The 19,132-nt window shown below is 38.4% G+C and overlaps 1 protein-coding gene across 1 annotated transcript in view; it reads left to right on the forward strand.

Moving 5' to 3' along the window:
- Window positions 1–19,132, forward strand: part of BAZ1A (bromodomain adjacent to zinc finger domain 1A) — a 57,981-nt gene that overhangs the window by 3,523 nt on the left and 35,326 nt on the right. The window contains exons 3-7 of the mRNA XM_035902042.1: window positions 8,458–8,601; window positions 14,816–14,917; window positions 16,148–16,235; window positions 18,064–18,198; window positions 18,868–18,970. Of these exons, the coding sequence (XP_035757935.1) occupies window positions 8,458–8,601; window positions 14,816–14,917; window positions 16,148–16,235; window positions 18,064–18,198; window positions 18,868–18,970 (572 nt within the window). The remainder of the gene's footprint in view (window positions 1–8,457; window positions 8,602–14,815; window positions 14,918–16,147; window positions 16,236–18,063; window positions 18,199–18,867; window positions 18,971–19,132) is intronic.

Below are 19,132 nucleotides of genomic sequence, written 5' to 3' on the forward strand. Positions count from 1 at the left end.
TTATCAGGCTCTTCTGGTTTCTAGCCTTTTGTTCTGCTGCTCAGTTCTGAACTGGCTGCTTCCGCCTTGTTGCTGAGGTCTGGTAGGAGGAACTCAGAGAGTTTGGGAGATATTCTGTCTTCCTGTTGTTTTGGTATGTCTAGTGTCTTAACAGTCCTTATCAACCAGAAAGAAATTGCAGAGAAATCCTCCCAGTCCTATGATGTGGCTTGTTCAGGCAGTCTCTGAAAATGATGCATGCAGTTTGATAATGTAGTAAAAGTAGCAAGGAGATGATTCTGCTTGCTCTTTAACTCTTTCAGATGATGTATTGATTAAAAATGGACAGCTTTTTTGGTTTGTGTGTGTCCAGCTTTTCTGGCCCAGCTGGGGCTGACTTTTCTCCAGAAAAGTCCAGGGTGCTGTGCTGCACTGTGCTTTAAAACATGAGGTGATTGGATTCCCAGTTAAAGAACCACAGAAGTTGTGTAACAATGTTTTCCTAATACTGCCTTCATAAAAGGCAAAACTATTTTTTGAAACATCATATAGACAGAAGACTTAATCTCAAAATAAGTTTAAATTTGTCTGAGCTACCAAGGAATTTAAAACAGCTGATACTATGAGTACTGGTATTTTATTTAGAATGTCAAATTGCTGTTTCTGGAAAGTGATTTATTGAAAAAGGCATGGAAATTAATCAAGATTTTGTTGGGCTGGGAAATTAGAGCAGTATTTTGTGTTAACAATGGTCAGTTAAGATGTAAAATAAGCAGCTGATGTTTTAGCTCACACTTTATTGAAGTAGAGGAAAAATGTTGACCACATCACTGGCATTGCTTCCTGTATTTGCTCTTCAGAACTGGAAGTTTGACCCATACGATACTAGCTGGCCTTTTGTTTTTCCACAAGGAATGGCATCTCTTGCACTAACCTGTCCGTTTGTTGCTGTCTTAGTACCATGCTGTATTGTTGGTACTTAAAACATGTGAAATAGTTTTTCAGCATTTTGGTATTTGAAGTCAGTTATCTGAAATTGGAACTATGTGGTGTGGAAGGCCTACCTGAAATAACCTTGGTGAATGCCTCTGACACACCAAATAAAACCTACAATGGTGTAACCCACTCAGCTGTAGGACCTGTTCCTTTCTCCTCGAGGTCAGGAATGTTCTTTTTTATTATTATTATTTTAATCTGTCAGAGGAAAAACTAGATTTAAAACATGTGTAAACAGCCAGTTGTGATTTACCATCAGTGTTCTGAGATGGGATGCTATCACAAAAAATAATGGCTGTCTTTATTATGGTATACAAGTGAGCAGGGCAATAATTAGTTAATTAATCTGTAAGCTTGCAGTCTGACTTGAGCAGTGAAGAGATCTGAGGTTTTAGGTTGGTCAACTCCACTGGCTCTTTGGCTCCCTCTCCCCTGCCCTTAAACATAGTTTATGTGACGATGCCTTACCAGTTGTTGTCCAACAATTAGTACAGAACTTAATTAAAAAGTCAACTACCTGCAGACTAAAACAGATTGCTTAAAGGTAGTGTATAGGAAGGAAGAAATCGTACAGAACGTGGTGGATATAAAAAAGGAATGTCTTTTTTTTTTTCATTGAATTTGACCACTAGATGACACCACTGCAAAAGAATACTTGTCTATGTCTGTGAGCAGGCAACACTGGCATGCTTTAAGAGAATGTGGTGTTTTTAAAATTAATTTACAGAAGTAGTAGATGAAGTTCTCTATTAGGAAGATTGCTGCATCTGATCATACATTAGGTACAGGTTAACATCCTTTCTCTGCTCTGAATGAACTGGTGTTGACCATTGCCAAGCTGTAGGAAATGTAGATAATTGTGGAACAACCTTGTCTGTAAGTGAAACTTCTTTTTTTAACTCATCAATTGTTTGGCTGGTGTCCCAGTGCTTTAGGACTGTCCATAGTGGATTAACCACTGCATTAGGCCAATTAAAAGATTTGCATACTGTTTTCATCTCTGTAAGTCTTAACTGGGGCACAGGAAGTGTGTTGCTGGCCACGAATATGCCTAGCTGATATGGAGTTGGGGTGGTAGAAGATAATCCTTGTAAGAGATAAGATTATAGCTAATTTTCCAACTTTTTCATTCAAGCTGACAAAGTATTGCTTACTTATATATACATATATAGCTATATATAGCTGTCTTCTGAGAACTAGGATAAGTTAATGAGACCACTAGGTAGTAAAAGGCAAAGTGTCTTCTATGTTTAGACTTTAACGAGTTACAGTGAATTTAAATTATTTTCTACCTCAACAACAAATTTTCTCTTTCGATGTGTGGGCTTTAAAGCTGTCTGGATGCAGAGGCAGTGGAGCTAATGTCTACTGAATCAGAAAGTTATAGTGTGCTTTCTGTAGTGGTAAAGCTTAAGCGTAAGTTCCTGCATACAAAGAAATTTTCCTACTCTATTTCAAAAGGTGAATTTGAATTCCAGTAGTAAAGTTAGTGTGGTGCTTGTGAAACAGCATAGCTGACGGTACTGGAGAGCAGCTTACCTATTCGTAAGAGCAAGTACAGTTTGCATTATTCCAGCATGGACGTTTAAGGATCGGTCAACTCCTGGCCTGGAGGAACCACGTTTAAGGAATTCACTTTCCACTGCCCTGAAGTCCTTTGTGATAAAAATATATTTGTATTTATTGACTAATAAGTATATTTGTATTTGACTAACATGCTATGAGATGATATCTGAGAGAGAACCTGCAACTCCTTTCTTATAGATTGAACAGCTGTTAAAACTATTTTGGGGCATGACCAGTCTCTTGTTAGCTCTCATTTCTGGGCACGCTCTCTGCTTTTATAACTATAAATTTAAAGGTATGGGTTTTGGTTTGTTTGTTTTACGATTTTGGGGTTTTTTTTTAAGTCAGTTCAATACTATGAACAGAAGGCTGGACAGTCAAAATGATGCATGTACTGGTGTTACTGTTAGTGCTGTCCTAATTCCACGGGAGACAAGCGATGCAGCTACTGTGTATATAGGATTCTCTTGCCCTAAGCAAAAACATGCTTCTTGCTAGTTTCTTTGAAGCATACAATCTTACCTATAACTTGACAGACAAATGAAGATGCTAAAACTTGAAAACAGCAGCTCTTACTGTATTCCAGGAAGCCATTAGGTGCATAAAACTTGTCTCCTTGTTGTGTGCTTTTGTTTTGTGTATGCATTAAACTGTACCAGTTAGCTTAGTAAAAGGTGTCACTTACTGCTTCAGATCTTGACTCACTTTTATCTCTGTAATTACTTTCAAGTGTATGAGAACTGTTAGGACAAGGATATGAGTTACTGCACTTATCTGACATTCACTTCTTAAAAACTTACTAAAAGCTGACAAAATAGAATGAGGCTATAGCTTTTTGGTACTTGCTACTATAGCTTCTTGTATTACTCTTTTGGGATTTTCTGTATTCAACTAATGATACATACTACTGGGAAAGGTGTGGGGTTTTTCATTTTGGCATTTGAAAAACTTTGCTTTCATTTCATTGTGTGTCTGTTTTAAAAAGTGAATTTCCTTCTGCTACTGACTTGTGGATCATTGTTTATTTTAAAAGTTGGCCTCAAAGTATTGCAGTGCTGCCCCACCGCCCCATTTAAAACAGCCTTCTACGTCCAAGGGATGTTTTTTTTCTGCTTACTGTAAAGCACACAAGAGGCACGTTTGTAAGTCACCTGGGCCTTCAAGGGATATTGGTTTTTTTGACTTGAAATGAGGACATAGCAGAGTGCCAGACTTAATGCTGTCACAGTAGTCAGCACCAGCCAGACCAAGAGCTGTTGTGCAGGACGCTGAATTGATGGGGAGTGGGAAGTGGCCTCTCCTCTCACAACCTGTAACTCCAGCCTTGGTTGGATGCAAAGGCCTTCTTGGCATTTGGGAAGAACTTTTCTGAGTAAGTGAAAGTGCTGATAATTGCAGAGTCAAGGTTTCCGCTTGACATCCTGTGATGGCTGGTTTTGGCCTGTTACATAGTGGAGTGCAGCTTCTCTTCTTCAGTTTGTGGTGGTGGTCTGCTTCAGCAGAGCTAGGTGGAGATACCTGCTTGTCCTGCAACTTGTAATAGCTTGTGTACATGCCTTTGAGTTGCTGAGCTGAATGAAAGAGAAATTTGGCAAGTAAATTATAGTCATCCTTTATTCTGGGTTTTGCTGAATCACTCCCCTCCTGGACTACTGGTGAGTTTGAAGCATGTACCATGTCTTGCCCAAATACCTTGTTAGGTGTGTGGTTTCCTGGGAACAGACTTTCCTAGTACCTCAGTGCTCACTTGCCTAGGTGTCACTTTTCAGTTAGGAAGGATAAACTACTGAAATCACTGAGCTACTCAAGAAATTATAGTGTCTCAGGGCCTCTAAATGAGGGAGGTCTTACTACTTCTTCTTCCTCTGCTTTTGTCTGTGGCCAGTATTTGCCTCTTTCGCATGCTCTAGTTCTCATCAGATCCTTCAGTGAGCTGCCTGAAGTAGCTGATACAACACAAACTTACCCAGCTCTTCACATGGGTTTAGTTTTGGATTTTTTTTTTTGTCAGATAATTGAATTCAATTTAATGGCAATCCATACGTGATACTGAGTGCCAGAACTGCAAAAACCAAGAACTGCACCAAGTATATAGCTGGAAGGAGGAATGGCACAAGGGAAGATTTCCCCCTTTGGCAGTGTTGAACTGTTAAGTGATCCCTGCATCTTGTGGAGCAGCAGCCTGAGGCTGCAGGTGCTGTTTGCTTTTGTACACCCTCAGCCTGCCGCTTCCTTACTGTTCTTCTGGGGGTGACAAGGTTCAGTCCGACCTTAAAGTTTTCTGCTAGTTGTGTTAAGCTGCTCTTCAAAGCACAGCCCAGAATCGTTCTTCTAGAGAGACTGATGGAGTTGGGTTTCTGGAGAAACTATGTCCTGTGCCACAGTCTCCAGTCAGTGTCTCTTGTCCTTAGATTGCTGGAGTCAGTTATGTTCTTTCACCCGCACAGCTGACCAGCCCTACCCAAAATTCATGGAAATCAATGGAAGATCTCAGTTGTTTTCATCTGAGAGAGGATGTGATGTGCGCTGGTATTTTAAAAAAATTACACTGATGATATATCCTCTGGCTTTATGTTTAAAACTGTTGGGCTCCTGTGTTGTTCTTCTTTTTCTTAAAAAAAATCCCCAGATTTAATCATACAGGCCAAGCACTTCTTGGAACTTTTCCCATAGTGTAAGAGACCTCAAAGAGCTTGGTTTCTGACTGTAGCAAAAAATAAAAGCTGTGAGCATAAAGGCCATCCTTGGGACAGGTCAGAGGACCTGTTGTGGATAGCAGAAAGAGGTATGTGAAACTGTATGAGCACAGGGTAATCATTTTGTGGATTGACTGTTCTAGCTTTTGGCTGTCAGTGTCTGGGCTGGAGTTGCTGGGACTGTTGTGTAAAAGTTCCTGATGGCTCTATTATCGATTTATATGATCCTTTTCTCAATTCCTTTGGGATTCACTTAGCGTGGCTGTAAGCTTTTTTCACAATATTTGCTGTTATTTGAAGAAAGTGCTTCCTGACTGAAGGGGTATTGGGTATTTATTTGTCTACTCTAATGCTACTGTCTTTTTAGATTGAGGTGCCCCCAGTTCTTATTTTATGGGAAATAGCGAGTGAGCATGGTTTGACTTTGACATAAACTCCATAAAGATCTTAAGGTATCCTTTTTAGAAAGTATTCAAGTAGTATGCTTCATTTGAGTGTCTTCCTTCAGCTTTCAGCTCTGCTGTTTTATGTGCCTCATGATATAAAATAAGAGTTATTATAAGTGAACTCAGGGAATGATGGGGTTATTGAGAAGAACAGACCTTTGTTCACACTAGAAGCAGAGCGTATTCACCTCTTTTAGCCCAGGGAATTGGCTGCTACTAGCCATGGCTTGACTGTAGCAAAGCTAAAAAAAAATCTTCATTCGTAGATTATTATTTCTTTAATGCCAGAAGGAGTGGTTGCATCACTTTCTTGAATCTCCTGTCTGTCAGTAACCATTAAATTTCATTGGATTATTCTTTTATTGAGCTAGGTAATGTGTGTTTCACTTGATTCCTTCCCCAAAGATTTCTGGTAACGATTTGAATGAAGGCATAGAGGATGGAGAATCACGTGCTTTCTCTGATAGCTTACTCCATTAGTCATTCTCTCTGTTTAATAATAAAAAGGAAAAAAAAAAAAAAGGCAGCTGCATGGAGGATTTTTCTGCTTACTGAATCAAATGTGTAGAATACATAATTTCTGTTCTCACAGAAGACGTGATAGCCTGTAAATGACAGGGCTGTCTGATGCATAAGCAGGTAAATTAAGTGTTGGTAAAATACTCGGTGACTAAATATTCAAGTCTTTTTGTCCAGGAGGATTGATTCGTGTGTGTGTGTGTTTTTCAGCTTCTTTGTCCTTTCATGGCATTGGGTAGCGTAGGTTGCAATTCAGCTTTCATGTGGCTGTTTTACTGTGATTGCAAATTTAGTGTATATGCGCTCCCTCTAGTGGTCTTCCAGCAGTAAACAAATTAGAAAAAATCGGTAGCCTTAAGCATTGGTGCTTTTGGTTATTTTCCATTAGAAGTTAATTTAAGTGTTTTTTAAATTGAACTCTCTAGGAAATACATTTTATAATCTGAAACAAAAACAATTCTACTAAGAAGTCTTTTTTTTTTTTTTTTTTTTTTTTTTTAATCACGTTATCTTTGTTGGATTTAAAAAACCAGCCCGGTAATATACATTCTGCCATGCCATCAACTCCATATTATTTAGCATGAAGGGGAGGCTGTTATGTTCCAAATATTGGAAAACCAAGATACTGTAATAATAGACTTTTCTCTTAAGACTCGGCCAGAGTCTGGTGCTGGGCCAGACCTTAATAAGCCTCACTGGACTTGGACTTTTTTTGTGAACAGCCACTAGGCTCTGTCTCCATTAGATACTTAGGTGCTCTTGATTCTTTACACAGAGCCTATTTAGATTTGCACAGTTAATTAACTTGGGCTCTGCTCATCAAGAAAACACATCTTCCAGACCAGCCGTCCTTGGAAATGGGACTGGCTGCACTGGAACGGCAGCGTGCCTGCGGTCAGCGAGCCTGGTGGGCTCGGGCTGCCTCTGCATACAGGCAGCTCTGGTTCCCCGTGGATAATTAAACATTGATCATATTGGTCTTTAGGAATACATATGCATGTTAATAGCTTGGGGTTTTTTAATTTTTATTTTTTTTTAATAACACATTGGAGCATCCTGGAGCTCTCTTCCTGTTGGAGAGAGGCTTGGGGAGGAGAGCTGCTGGTACTAACTGTTTTACTGGTCCTAACTAAATTCACAAGCAAACACAACCCTCTGCCCCTCTCATTTTTCCCCTCGGTGTGTGCAGATAGTACGTCTGCTTGCAGAAAGAGGTGTTTAAGAAATATTTTGATGATGTCTCCTTTTTGCTAGTGTTCAGTTCAGATAGAAGAACACTTAGAATTTGCCTGTCATAGGTCTGTTGAGATCTTTTTGTTTGTTTGTTTTTAAGTTAGGCATGATGCCACACTAATTCAAGCCGTGTGCTTCATGTATTCTCCATTTTATTCATTTCAAGAGACAGTGTGTGGTGCCTCGAGAAGAGAATTATTATGTGTTTCTTCCTCCGCCCCCCTCTTTGAGCTTTTAGTGGTAGTATGTGACAGCATCCATTCACTGCAATAGTTAATTTTCATGAAGCAGACAAGGCTTTAGGAGATTAAACTAAAAAATATGAACCCTGGAATTCCAGAAAGGGGTGAAAGTTAGTGGTTAAGAAACAGCTATAATACAGTTACCCAGCATGAAGTGTCGATTAATTATACTTTTAATATGTAGTTAATTCTGCCTTTTGTAACTCGCATTCAGGATGGCAAAGGGATAGACTTGTTTTGTCAATTGTGTGCATGCCAGATGGAGCTTTAATATGTGTCAGCAGATAAATGGGCCATTATTAAGATTAGATGCATAATGATCATTTCAGCCTTGTTTATTTAGGTCATCGACAGCAGTAGATGATGATCTCTTATAAGTAAAATACTTTGGGATCTGAAAATCTTTTGCTTTTCTTAGACTGCTGTCAAAATAAATGCAAAAGGTTTGGTGTCTAGTTTTAAAGTAACACATTAAGTTAACGTTTAGTTTACTTAAGTGAGAACTGAAAAAAAAAAATTCACAACCCCAAATCATTCTACCAGTGACTTGATTTGTTGGCCTGAGTAGTGAAGTTCTCTGTCCTGAGTAGTGAAGATGGGACACTCGAAATTAGTATTTTACCTAGTATTTGAGTCCAAGGCTCTTAGGCATTTACTTATTTGGTAGACAATACAATGTTCAGTTACATATGTATTCTTAAAATAACATCTGCTCCAACTTTAGACTCCTTGCACTATTGAAAGACTTTGATGGTAATAAATGTCTATGGTTTATTTCAGGTTGCCGTGTAAGATTTTGGAAGTCATAGCTCCAGCCCATCACAATGGAATGGCGAATGGCCACGCCAGCAGCACTGACGGAGACACAATTATCATCAGTGACAGTGATGACTCAGAAACGCACAATAGCTCTGCACAAAATGGGTAAATGATACTTTTATAGTAATAAAGCATTTGGGCTGGGTAGAAATGAGACTAAAGCAGACACAACAGGGTCTGACCGAAACAATTTATTTAATCTGTATGGATTGTGAGTGTTCAGCCAGCTGAAGGTGACAAGCTGCATATTCACAGGTGTCAGTTATGCTATGTGTAAACCACCAGAGAACTGTGTGTTATGAGAAATGGGCTACCTACAGAATAATTATTGTTAATCTGTTTGCACTGACAGTGTTTCTGTTGAGAGTTGGTGGAAGAGCCATGAATGCCTATCACTAGTCCTCTCTGTGCTGCAGAACCTGTGCTGCTATAACTTGGAAAATGCAGTCATGTTCTGCATTTCTATAGTCTGGTACTACTTAGCATGATGAATTACTTCACTTCCATCATGGGGTTCAGAGTTGAGATTGCCTTGTAACGAGAGGACGTGCTTTTATTGGAACTCTGAAAAGTCTTTCCAGAGACTTAATGTATTTGTGTCCAAAATACAAAAATGTACAAAGCTTTCTTTGTTGTGTATGTGTCCATATAAATATATACCACTGTATTTCATGGATTTGATTTTTTTTTTTTAGGTGCAGTGAAACAGTGTGTGTCTAGTCTTAAGAAACTGCCTACAGGCTGGAGTAGTGTAATAACATTGAATAAGATAGCTTCTTGGCAATAATTGTGGTGTTTAATTTAGAGTATCCCTTTACCGACCAGTAATTGAGCTTATACTGCTAGGATAAGCTGCATATATAATGAGAAGAAAGATTTCTGTGCTTCACAAGCACAGTGTTGATGAAGGAAGAGGGTTTGAAGTGGGCCCCAGTCTTGTATCTAGCAACATACAGGCTTTATGTGAACTGTCGTTGACTTTGAGATGTCACGTGGATGCAGAAGTTATTCTCATTGATTGCTGCATGAGGAGTTCCATGTCCTGACATGCCTTGAATAACTAGGGTGGGGCTTCTCACTTGGCTAAGAAAATAACATGGGATAAATAATTTTTAAAATTCTGTGCTGTCTCTTGAAGGAAGTATCCAAGTTGTTCATGAAGAGGTCCTACATCTTTAAGAAAACAAATGCATTTTCTGTGTTCCACAAGGCATATGGCATTTGAAAGGAGGTTATTCTTGGAATAATGCAAGCGTGCACAGAGCTGACTCTGGGATTGATCCCTTTATATTGCTGTCACTTCTATGCATGCAGAGCTGGTAGGAAGACTGAGTCTTACACTCCCAGTCAGTCTGTGGTTATCCTCAGCTGATTACTTATTTTGACAATGCAGGGAAGGGAGGGAAAATAATTTCTTTCTCTTAGAAAGAGAAATCTTGTGAGAATATACAAATTTTTGAAGCACTGTTCTATGGCATACCCAACTCACACTACAAGCTTAAACTGTGAACTCTTACGGCTTTAAAATTCTTCCTGGAAGTTTTGAGAGAGTCTTTTTATAACAAATGTGAGAGTGTAGTAACAGTCCAATTAGTTTCTGGATATATTCTGGGTATATGCAAACTTGAAAAGTATTATTTGCTGTACCTGTAAAACCTATCTGAAAGTAGAGCAGTGTCGTCAATTTTTGTATACTGGCATCTAAGATTCTTTAAACCCTTACTCCCAACAATAAGAAACCCCACTGAACAGAATGACATCGTTTTGCAGCCCTGATCCTCCAGGGACTGTATTTTGCTGTTCGTGGAGAATATGGATGTTATTTGCCTTGGGACCGGTGTCAAGTTGATATGTGCTGAACGGCAGTTCTGCCTCCGTCCGCACACAAATCTCCAGTTTTGAGGCCCAGCCTCCGTGCAAAGCTGCAGTGCCGTTAAACAATGGTACAGCAGATGCTCGGTGTGCTTGTGAGGGAGGGGGAGGGGAGCACAGCACAGATTGATGGGCCATCTGCAAATATTTTTCCTAAAGAATCTGTAAGGCTAGAGAATCTTAACTGGAAATAGATGTCATTAGAGATCCCAACCTTTCTCTGACCCCGTTTCTGTCTGTGGGGCAGAAATAGCCACGCATTCTGTACAAGTGTTCCTGTTGACCTTTTTTATTGTGTTCTGCAGTAAAAACTGAGGTTGTACAGGGAGAAAGAGGCCAGGACGCTCTCACTCCTGTGCTCCTTCAGAAAAACAGGCTGCCTTGTAAGGCCTGGGCTGTGAAGCAAGAGGTATCAATCTTAGATCTTAAACCATTGATGCTGTGCCTTGGGATCCTCTGGTACTGTAGGATAATGGTCATCTCAGAGTAGCAGCATACATACTTCTAAACTGGTAGACTTAGGGGTAAGGTTGAACTCTCACATTTGCTTTGGCACTCAGCAGCAGTCTGGAGATTGAGGGGCTTGTACTGCCAAATATATGTGATACTAGCTGCAACTTAATTAATGGGATTCATCCTTCCAGGACTACAAGTAATGAACCATCAACCCACATCAGAAATACTAGAAGAAAAGCTTCTTGGATTACTGGCTGGTTTGTGGCAGTAAATTTGGGTGTTCAATTTGAAGCACAGAATCATCTTTATTTTGGGGAAGGGTTGGTTGTTTCTGCCAATTTTGGGATGCAAGCAGAGTTAACAAAGTTGGGGTTTTTTTTTGGTTTTTTGGGGTTTTTTTTTAAATAATGCCAGTGGAATCTTACCATCCAGATTTTTTTACTACCTTCAACCTAGTTTTCTGCATCTGCTTGGAGAAGACATTGCAAACAGGATGTATCAAAAAGCTTGTCATTAAAGCTATACAATGTCTTCAGTAGAACAAATCTTTCCACATCTTGTAGTTCTTATCTTTCCTCTTTCCTTTCTTGCTGTCTCATCCCTCCATCCCCTGAATCTAATAATAGTGATGGTACATCCTGGTCCACCTTGCATTGTAAAGAAAAACCAAAGTACTGGAACACAGACAGCTTAAAATCTTGATCAAAAGGTTCAAAGTCAGGATTTTGTTGCAAAGTGCTGTTCTTGTCCCTAGAGTGGTATAGCGAGCATGCTGTTACCAGTCCTCAGGTTTATATATTTCCATGTTGATGTTTTATTGAGATTCCAGAAAATATTTGCAGTTCTAAATGGGCAGTTGTGATTGCTCAGTATAAAGTAGCTTGGCAGCAGCGACCTTCAAATGTTTGCAGAGGCCAGCTTTTCTATTAGGATCAATATACTGACAGATTACCGCTGTGTAAGGCTTGCACGGGAGCATAAGGAGACCATAAATGATCGTGTTATTTAGCAGGCGTTCTTCGAGGGAGCTTTTCCCATTCCCAAACTTAGTCAAGAAGAAGAAAAGCCACTGCCTCTTTTTGGAAAAGGAGCATTCATTTTAGATGTGTTCCTGACCCTCTACCCCTCAGTATTTTTCTGTGCATTTTTTCTGGTTTTATTAATACTGCAAGATATAGGTAGCTCCAGCAAGACTCAGACCAGATAATATGTCCTGGACAAGGTAACTCAGAAGGACAAGATCTCAGAAGTTTCTTGGTAAAGCTACCTTAAGACCGTACTGTCTGAATATAATACAGCAGGGCTATAAGCAGAAATTTATATTCAGGTCATGTAGCCACTGTGCCAAAGTAATTGAAGGGCTGATGAGATTAGTATCTGTCAGTGGTTCAGAATAACATCATTCAAAAAATGCAAGATGCTCCCAGGTGCTAGGCACATCTACTTGAGTGCAGTAGAAACTAGTATAATATGGGTGAGTCAGTTCCAGTTTTCACCTACTAAGTTATAAGATACTCTGTTATTCTTTCTTCTGGATCTGGTGGTCTGTCAGAGCTTTCCTGTGAAGACGTGCTGTAGGGGATATCTGCTGTGAAATGAGTCTAACAATTGCTAACTCTTACGTGTTTTATATAATGCTTTATAAAGTAAAACATAGCAAAAAACAGTATCATGACTTCTATGCCAAAGCAACTAGACAATCTATGTAATTTTTAAAGCTTTCTATGTGTACTGAATGACCTTATTCTTCCTCTTCTGCACTAAGCAAAATTCTTACTTTAAATTTTTATTTATAGAGGAGGATTTCAGGAGTATGTTAACTTTTTGGGATATTCATTGGAAACTCAGAAGCTAAGCAGAAAAAAACTTAGTGTGTTTGGAAATTTGGTTGGGACTATTATGTATGGTCCACTGAAGCTGAGAGAAGGACTTATTCAAACTAAAAAGTAAAGACTAATGATGCAAGAGTTAACCATTTGATTATTCTTTGGGTCCTGTTCTCGCTTACAGGCAGTATCGGAGCTGAGATTCTATTCAAAATGTATAAATAAGTTAATACACTTTTGGTATAACATCGACACTCTGCCTTTTATTTTATATCTGAACATTATCTGTTTGGGTTCTTCTTTAGCTTGTTAGACTAAAGGACTGGAAACCCAGGGGTGTATGGTGAGGGAACAAGTTTGTATTTGATACTATCAAAAAATTCCCCAAATTCCTAGAGACAGCCTTTATTACTTTAGCTTTCCTATCTTGAGATTGAAGATGATCATGGAAGACCAGGTCACGCTATGACCAGAATATTAAGCCTCTTTTAACAAACTTAAAATTGTAGGCAGAGATATTAAAATCCTGCCAATGGGTATACTGAATTACTCTTGTTTATACAGTTTATCTCTGTTTTGCTAATATGACTAGCTGGGTGGGTTTTTAAAATTATTTTTCTTAAATTAGAGTTGGTCTGAGTGACTCAAGTTGAGACTTTAACTTGGGTAACATCATGCAAGGCAGACAGTGTATATCATAGTGCTTACCTGTGGGTCCAGTAGATGTGTTGCTGTTTGCAAGTCTACATCTTCTTTTCTGTTCCTTCATTTGTTTTTAACTGTGTTGATTGTTTGATCATCATAAACTATTTTTTTCTCCAGAAACTTGTAAATTATCCTCATCTAAAATGACACTAACTGTGGATGACTACTGTTTCTTTTACACTACATTTGTATGAATGAGTATATGTATTGTTAGGCATCTGAATGTTGTCTTCTGTTTCACACAGTTAGTGGGGAAAAATAAGAATTGGAGCAAACTTCAAACTCGACAACCTTGCAAAGTACAGTTTGCTACATCTTTTTGTGTATTCTTCATAGGGGTAAAGAATAGCAAGTGGTATATTGATTTATTTTGTTTTGTCACAGACTCCACCTTCAAGCATTTTGTAAATGCCAGAAGGAACAACAGTGATGATGAAATGCATAGCTGTAAAACTTCTAGTTCAGCCACATAACTTCTACACCTTCCCTTACTGATGAAATGATGGTTGAATTCTTCCTGCTAAAGCAATACAACTTCTGATTACAAATTTTACCACCCTAGGAGAAGTTAGTTTTGTTGTTTAATAGCAAAACATAACCTTATTTAAAGAAAACCTCAGTAGTTTAACTCTGTTCATGAAGTCTGTCCATAAATATACCACACTACTCAAAGTATATTGTCTATGGCAAAAACCCTCTCCTTGTTTTTTAAAGGAGTGAATTTTGTTTTGGTAACACACCAGACATGGGTGGTTATTCTCCTAGGAAGAGGTGTAAGAAAACAGTTAGTGTTATGTTAAATCTGAAGAAATATTTTCCATGAGGGGAAAAATCTAGTTCTCTGTAGCTGATAGCTGTAAAATGCAAATCATTTATTTTTAAGTGTAGATGCATTGCCTTATGATTCCTGTTATTTTCAGGATGCTGGTGGTGAGGGTGTCTTTTCTAAATTGGTATTTCAGAAAAATATTCTACCTATTTTTTACTCATTTTGATATGTGATCCATAGCTCTATGGCTACTATTTTTATTAATTTTATTTAACTCTTGTCTTTTGGACTCCTTCCTCATATTTTTCTCCTTTTACCTGCCTTCATGTTGCTATCACAGTACTGAGAGTACTGAGACTATTTTCTGAGGGATAGGATTGTATCATTACCTGTCTCCATCTTAGTTGTTCCTTCCGTTCTCATGTCCCATCTCCCTGCTAAGAAAACTGATGTTCCCAATCACTTCTCCTGTTCCTTGCAGGAACTGGCTTTGATGAGGATCTAAATCCAGTGGCAGAAAAGCTAGCAGAAGGGAATAGGTCCTCTTTGGTACCAGTGGAAGTTATAGCCTGTATTAAATGTGGCTGGGTGTTTTCAAGAGGTCCACTGTGTATGCTTATAAATATATTAAACGTGTGCAATGTAAGACTGATGTTTTGTGATTGTAGTTAACTTTTAAAAATTTTTTTAGGGAGAAGAAAGCCATAATTGATCCTTCTTTGTTCAAATACAAAGTCCAACCTATTAAAAAAGAACTGTATGAAGCTGTTATCGTTAAAGCATCTCAACTAAGGTAAAATTAGTATATGAAAGTTAAAACTGTACTTTATAACTGTGTGAGTTGTGCAAGTCACTGTTTGATGTTTTTGATATAAAATGGCATTTTAAAATAATGTTAGAACTACTAATTAGAGGCACTGGAACAAAATACTGTGTTTCACAGGCTTTCTGTAGCAAGGGTTCCAAGCTTTACTAGTGTTAACACAGATACCAACTCCTTCCAAGTCTCTGTGCTTTTGTTGGCACACAGGCAAGACCTGCTGTTGCTTCTGATACCTGTGCCTACTGCTGTGATTGATGGAGTAGGTGAAAAAAAGGTTTGAGAACCCCGTGCTGTAATATTGATGAACTGTTAGTATCGTGAGCTTTCTCTATGTGTGGTAGCATTCATGGTTTTAAATGTTGGACAAGACATTGGCAATCAGACTGCTTTAAAATAGAAAGCTGCAAAGCATTTTTGCTTCTTAAATAACATAATTTTGTCTTGAATTTAGTTAAAACATTGTTTAGAGTAGATCGTGCATCAAAACTTTATAAGCAGGTTACTTTGAAAAAAAACTTAAGTGATTTCAAGTCCTTAAGTTCCAGTATGAATCGAGATTAGTTTTTTCCACAACTGTGTAGTTGGTTTTCTCCTTCCCATGAAGTACTGCGGGTTCCCTGGGATGCCAGGAAGCATTCAGAGCGCATGCTGTCCTGTACCGAGGAGTGCCACAGCCTGACCAAGCAGCGCGTGAATTCGCTCGTTGGCTTGAGACTTCTGTGCCTCACCTCCCCGTTTGAGAGCTGTGAATGCTGCTTTCCTGTTGTCCTCCTTTGCTTGTTTGTTTTCGCTCCCTTCTGAAACAATCGGACTTTAGTTTTATTTGGGGATTTTAAAAGCTACTGTGATAGAAAGGAATGCTTGGAGCATCTAGTGGGAATGAATAGGCTGTGGAGTTTGTCTGTATGTGTCTATAAAAGAGGACATACCAGCATCTTCAAAACAAAAACTACAGATGCATAAAACAATTGTTTAAGTATTACTCGGGTTTTGTTTTGTTCATAAGGAAATTGTTAATTGCATTGGGGTTGCAAAGAATGGCTGTTAGTTACAATAGTAAGGGTGTAATTTATAATTAAGAAGATGTGAAAAAGGTCAATCATATGATCTGTTACGTGTGTTCTTGCACGTATTGTCAGCTGTACTTAAACAATAATTAAAGATACTGGTTGATAATGCTACCTTTCTTTCCTACTACAGCCGGAGGAAACATCTCTTTTCTCGTGATAGACTTAAACTTTTTCTGAAACAACACTGTGAACCACATGATGGAGTCATTAAAACTAAGGTAAATAAGAAGGAATAATTTGCAGGCTAGAATATTGACCCTACTCAGTCTATTTTCTTGCTCTTCTATACTAGCTGCTCAGAGCTTGCTTTTTAACCTACATCAGGTTCAGCTTTCTGAAAGTATAGGGTATTGTGTTAGTATTTGACTCTTCCAAAATAAAAGGATGGATATTGCAACTTCTTTTGCAAAAACAGGCTTTTGCTAACTTTCGCTTGTAAACAAGATGGCAGGTTTTCTGTATGTGAAGCAGAATTTAATGCTTTAATCTCTTCTTTAGCTACCAGTTTAGAAAAGTCCCTGGAATAAAAATGGGAGCTTTTACCTAGAAAAATGTTATTTATTAAAACATACTATATTTTTGCTTAGTCTAACATGAATTGTTTTCATTCTTCAAGGTATGCAGCTGGTATTTCAAAGTCAAATAAAAATTAACTATTTCTGTTTTGGTACAGTAAGCTAATATTATTCTGTTGTAATGCTTTTAGCTGGAAAGTATTTTATTGTAGATTGAATTCAGTCTCCAGTTCTTCAGTGAGACAGAAGTACTGAAGAGTTCAGACATCTGGAATGGGCTTTTAATGAGGCCTTAGATGTTGAAGATGTTAAGATGCATATTTTTGTCATCTTATGGAGATATGTGGTGATACTTGGTGCAAGTTCAGACTGAAGTTCACATCCTAGTCTGCGCAGGATGACTCTGAGAATTTCTGTTTCCTTGTGCTCAAGGAATTGAGCAGCTTTCCCCACACTTAGCAAATAGGCAGCAATTCCCCTTGCCTTGCTTGCTGTGCTGCAGGAGATCCTGGAGTCTTTTCACTGCGTATTGTAGCCTTGACCCTGAAATCCTTCTTAGGTTCACCTTGGTTTTAGAAAGTAGCATGTTTGTTCATTACGTTTTGTATGTGTGTTTAAGAGGAATCCTCATACAGCTGTGTAACTGCTTGTTCTTCATAGGAAAGCTTTGAGACGAGAGCATCAATGACAGTCTTGCCTCTGAAAGTTGTAGAAAATAACAAAGGCAACTAATTTCTAAATAAGTTTGTAACTTTAAAGTCTGTCTCTTTTCAAGAAATGGAAATAGAAGAAAACAGAGCTGAAAGGGATAAACCACCCCTTTCCTTGGGTTTGTTAGGGATCGTGTTTTCCTTCATGTGATAACAGTGTGCTGGCTCTAGTGATCTCTTAGTGATGCTTTCTGATGCCTCAGGAAAATTGTTATATTCTGTATATGTGTGCATTTGTCATCATCTCTTTGTTTGGGCTTTTTGTGGAGTGTCTCTTTGTTCCTTGCTGATTGCCTTGCATTTCAGCAGTTACGTGAACATGTCTTATTTGGAGTGTCTTCTTTGTATCCTCATCCGCCTCACTCAGTAAGGGCAGACTTCCCAAAGTCACCAGGTTGAGAAAGCAGACTTGAAAAGGAACTTTGACAGTTCAGAATGAGAGAAGTCATAAATTTTTCTCCTCCTCCAGATATGTTTAAGTATAATGGAGAATTATGTGATTCTTCAGTAAATTAATTTTCTGTCTTTCTCGGTTAGAAGTCATTCTCAACACATTACAGTAACTTGCTAGGAAGACTGAGTCCAGTTGTGTTTGCTAAAAGGAATCTAAAGAAATAAAATCTTACCAAACGAGCCCAAATTCTTGGTGGGTTAACTCTGTGGTTATACTATTTCAGAGTCTTACTACTTACCCTAAGCTAACCGGTTGTGAATCTAGTTACTTTTATTGTCTTTGTGAATTAATTATTCATTAATTAGCTTATATTTATGAAGAGGTAAGAATTTCACAATTAATATCTGTTTTCACCTTTCTTATTAAGGCAACATCAATTGCAAAATACAATCTAGCAGAACAAAATTTCTCCTACTTCTTTCCTGATGACCCACCCACATTTATCTTCAGTCCCGCAAGCAGACGGCGAGGTAGACCTCCAAAGAGGCCATCTGCTAGTCTTGTAAGTAATAACATTTTTAATTCCAGATGAAGACATTGGCATAGTTAAGTTCTTCCATTTTCTCTGAACTTTCAGAACAGTTAGAATGCAATTTAACGTTGTACTTTTTTTTTTTTTCCCCTTTGAGGATGAATTAGGATATATTACATAATTGCTATTAAAGTAGGTTGCTTTCTAGTTAAGCTGGTGAAAGGGACCACACTTGATACGTGTTATCTTCTTATTTGTGTCTTTCCTGTTTCTGTGATCCCACCAGGAATCTCACTAGTTTTTCAATGCATTGTGAAGGCACATAGAGTACTTGTCCCTTCTGGGAATGATTAACAAATAATTTGCTACAAAACTTTAATTTGTACTCTTAGATACAATTATGTCACTTGCCCTTGGATACAGTTATGTCGCTTGCCTGTATTTAAACAGAGCAAAGATTAGTGCTCTAAACTACATTATTTAAAGAGAAAGCTGGAAGAAAAAGGATTGGGTTTTCTCCCCTGCCCCCAACTATTAGGCAGGATCTCTGAGTACTTAGTATGTTAGTGAGAAAACTCTTACAGCCTCTTTTTATTCTTGTTTTAGAGAACTGTTGAAAAATTGGGAATATCTGTTGCTGGTCATTTCACTGTAGATATTCTTTTTTTTTTTCCACTCCCCCTCCAAATTCTCTATCAGGAGGACGAGATTACTGCTAAACAAAATACCCAAGGAAACAGAAGTAAAGTAGCAAGGGAAAAGACAAGGTTCCAGAAGCAAAAAGAAGATATGCAGGCCACTGGTAAGTTGAGGTTTAGTCCTATGACTAGTAGAACCAGTTTTTGCAGGTCTGAGAGCAGGCCATAATGGAAAATAGTTTTGGGGTTGTACCTTTTAAAGGGAAAATGTAATACAAGTGCACTGCCCGAGCACTATTGCAAAGTGCTCCTTTCAGTGGTTAGAA

This window comes from Egretta garzetta, unplaced genomic scaffold, assembly GCF_000687185.1.
Source record: "Egretta garzetta isolate BGI_Z169 unplaced genomic scaffold, ASM68718v1 scaffold79, whole genome shotgun sequence".
NCBI classification, from domain to species: domain Eukaryota; kingdom Metazoa; phylum Chordata; class Aves; order Pelecaniformes; family Ardeidae; genus Egretta; species Egretta garzetta.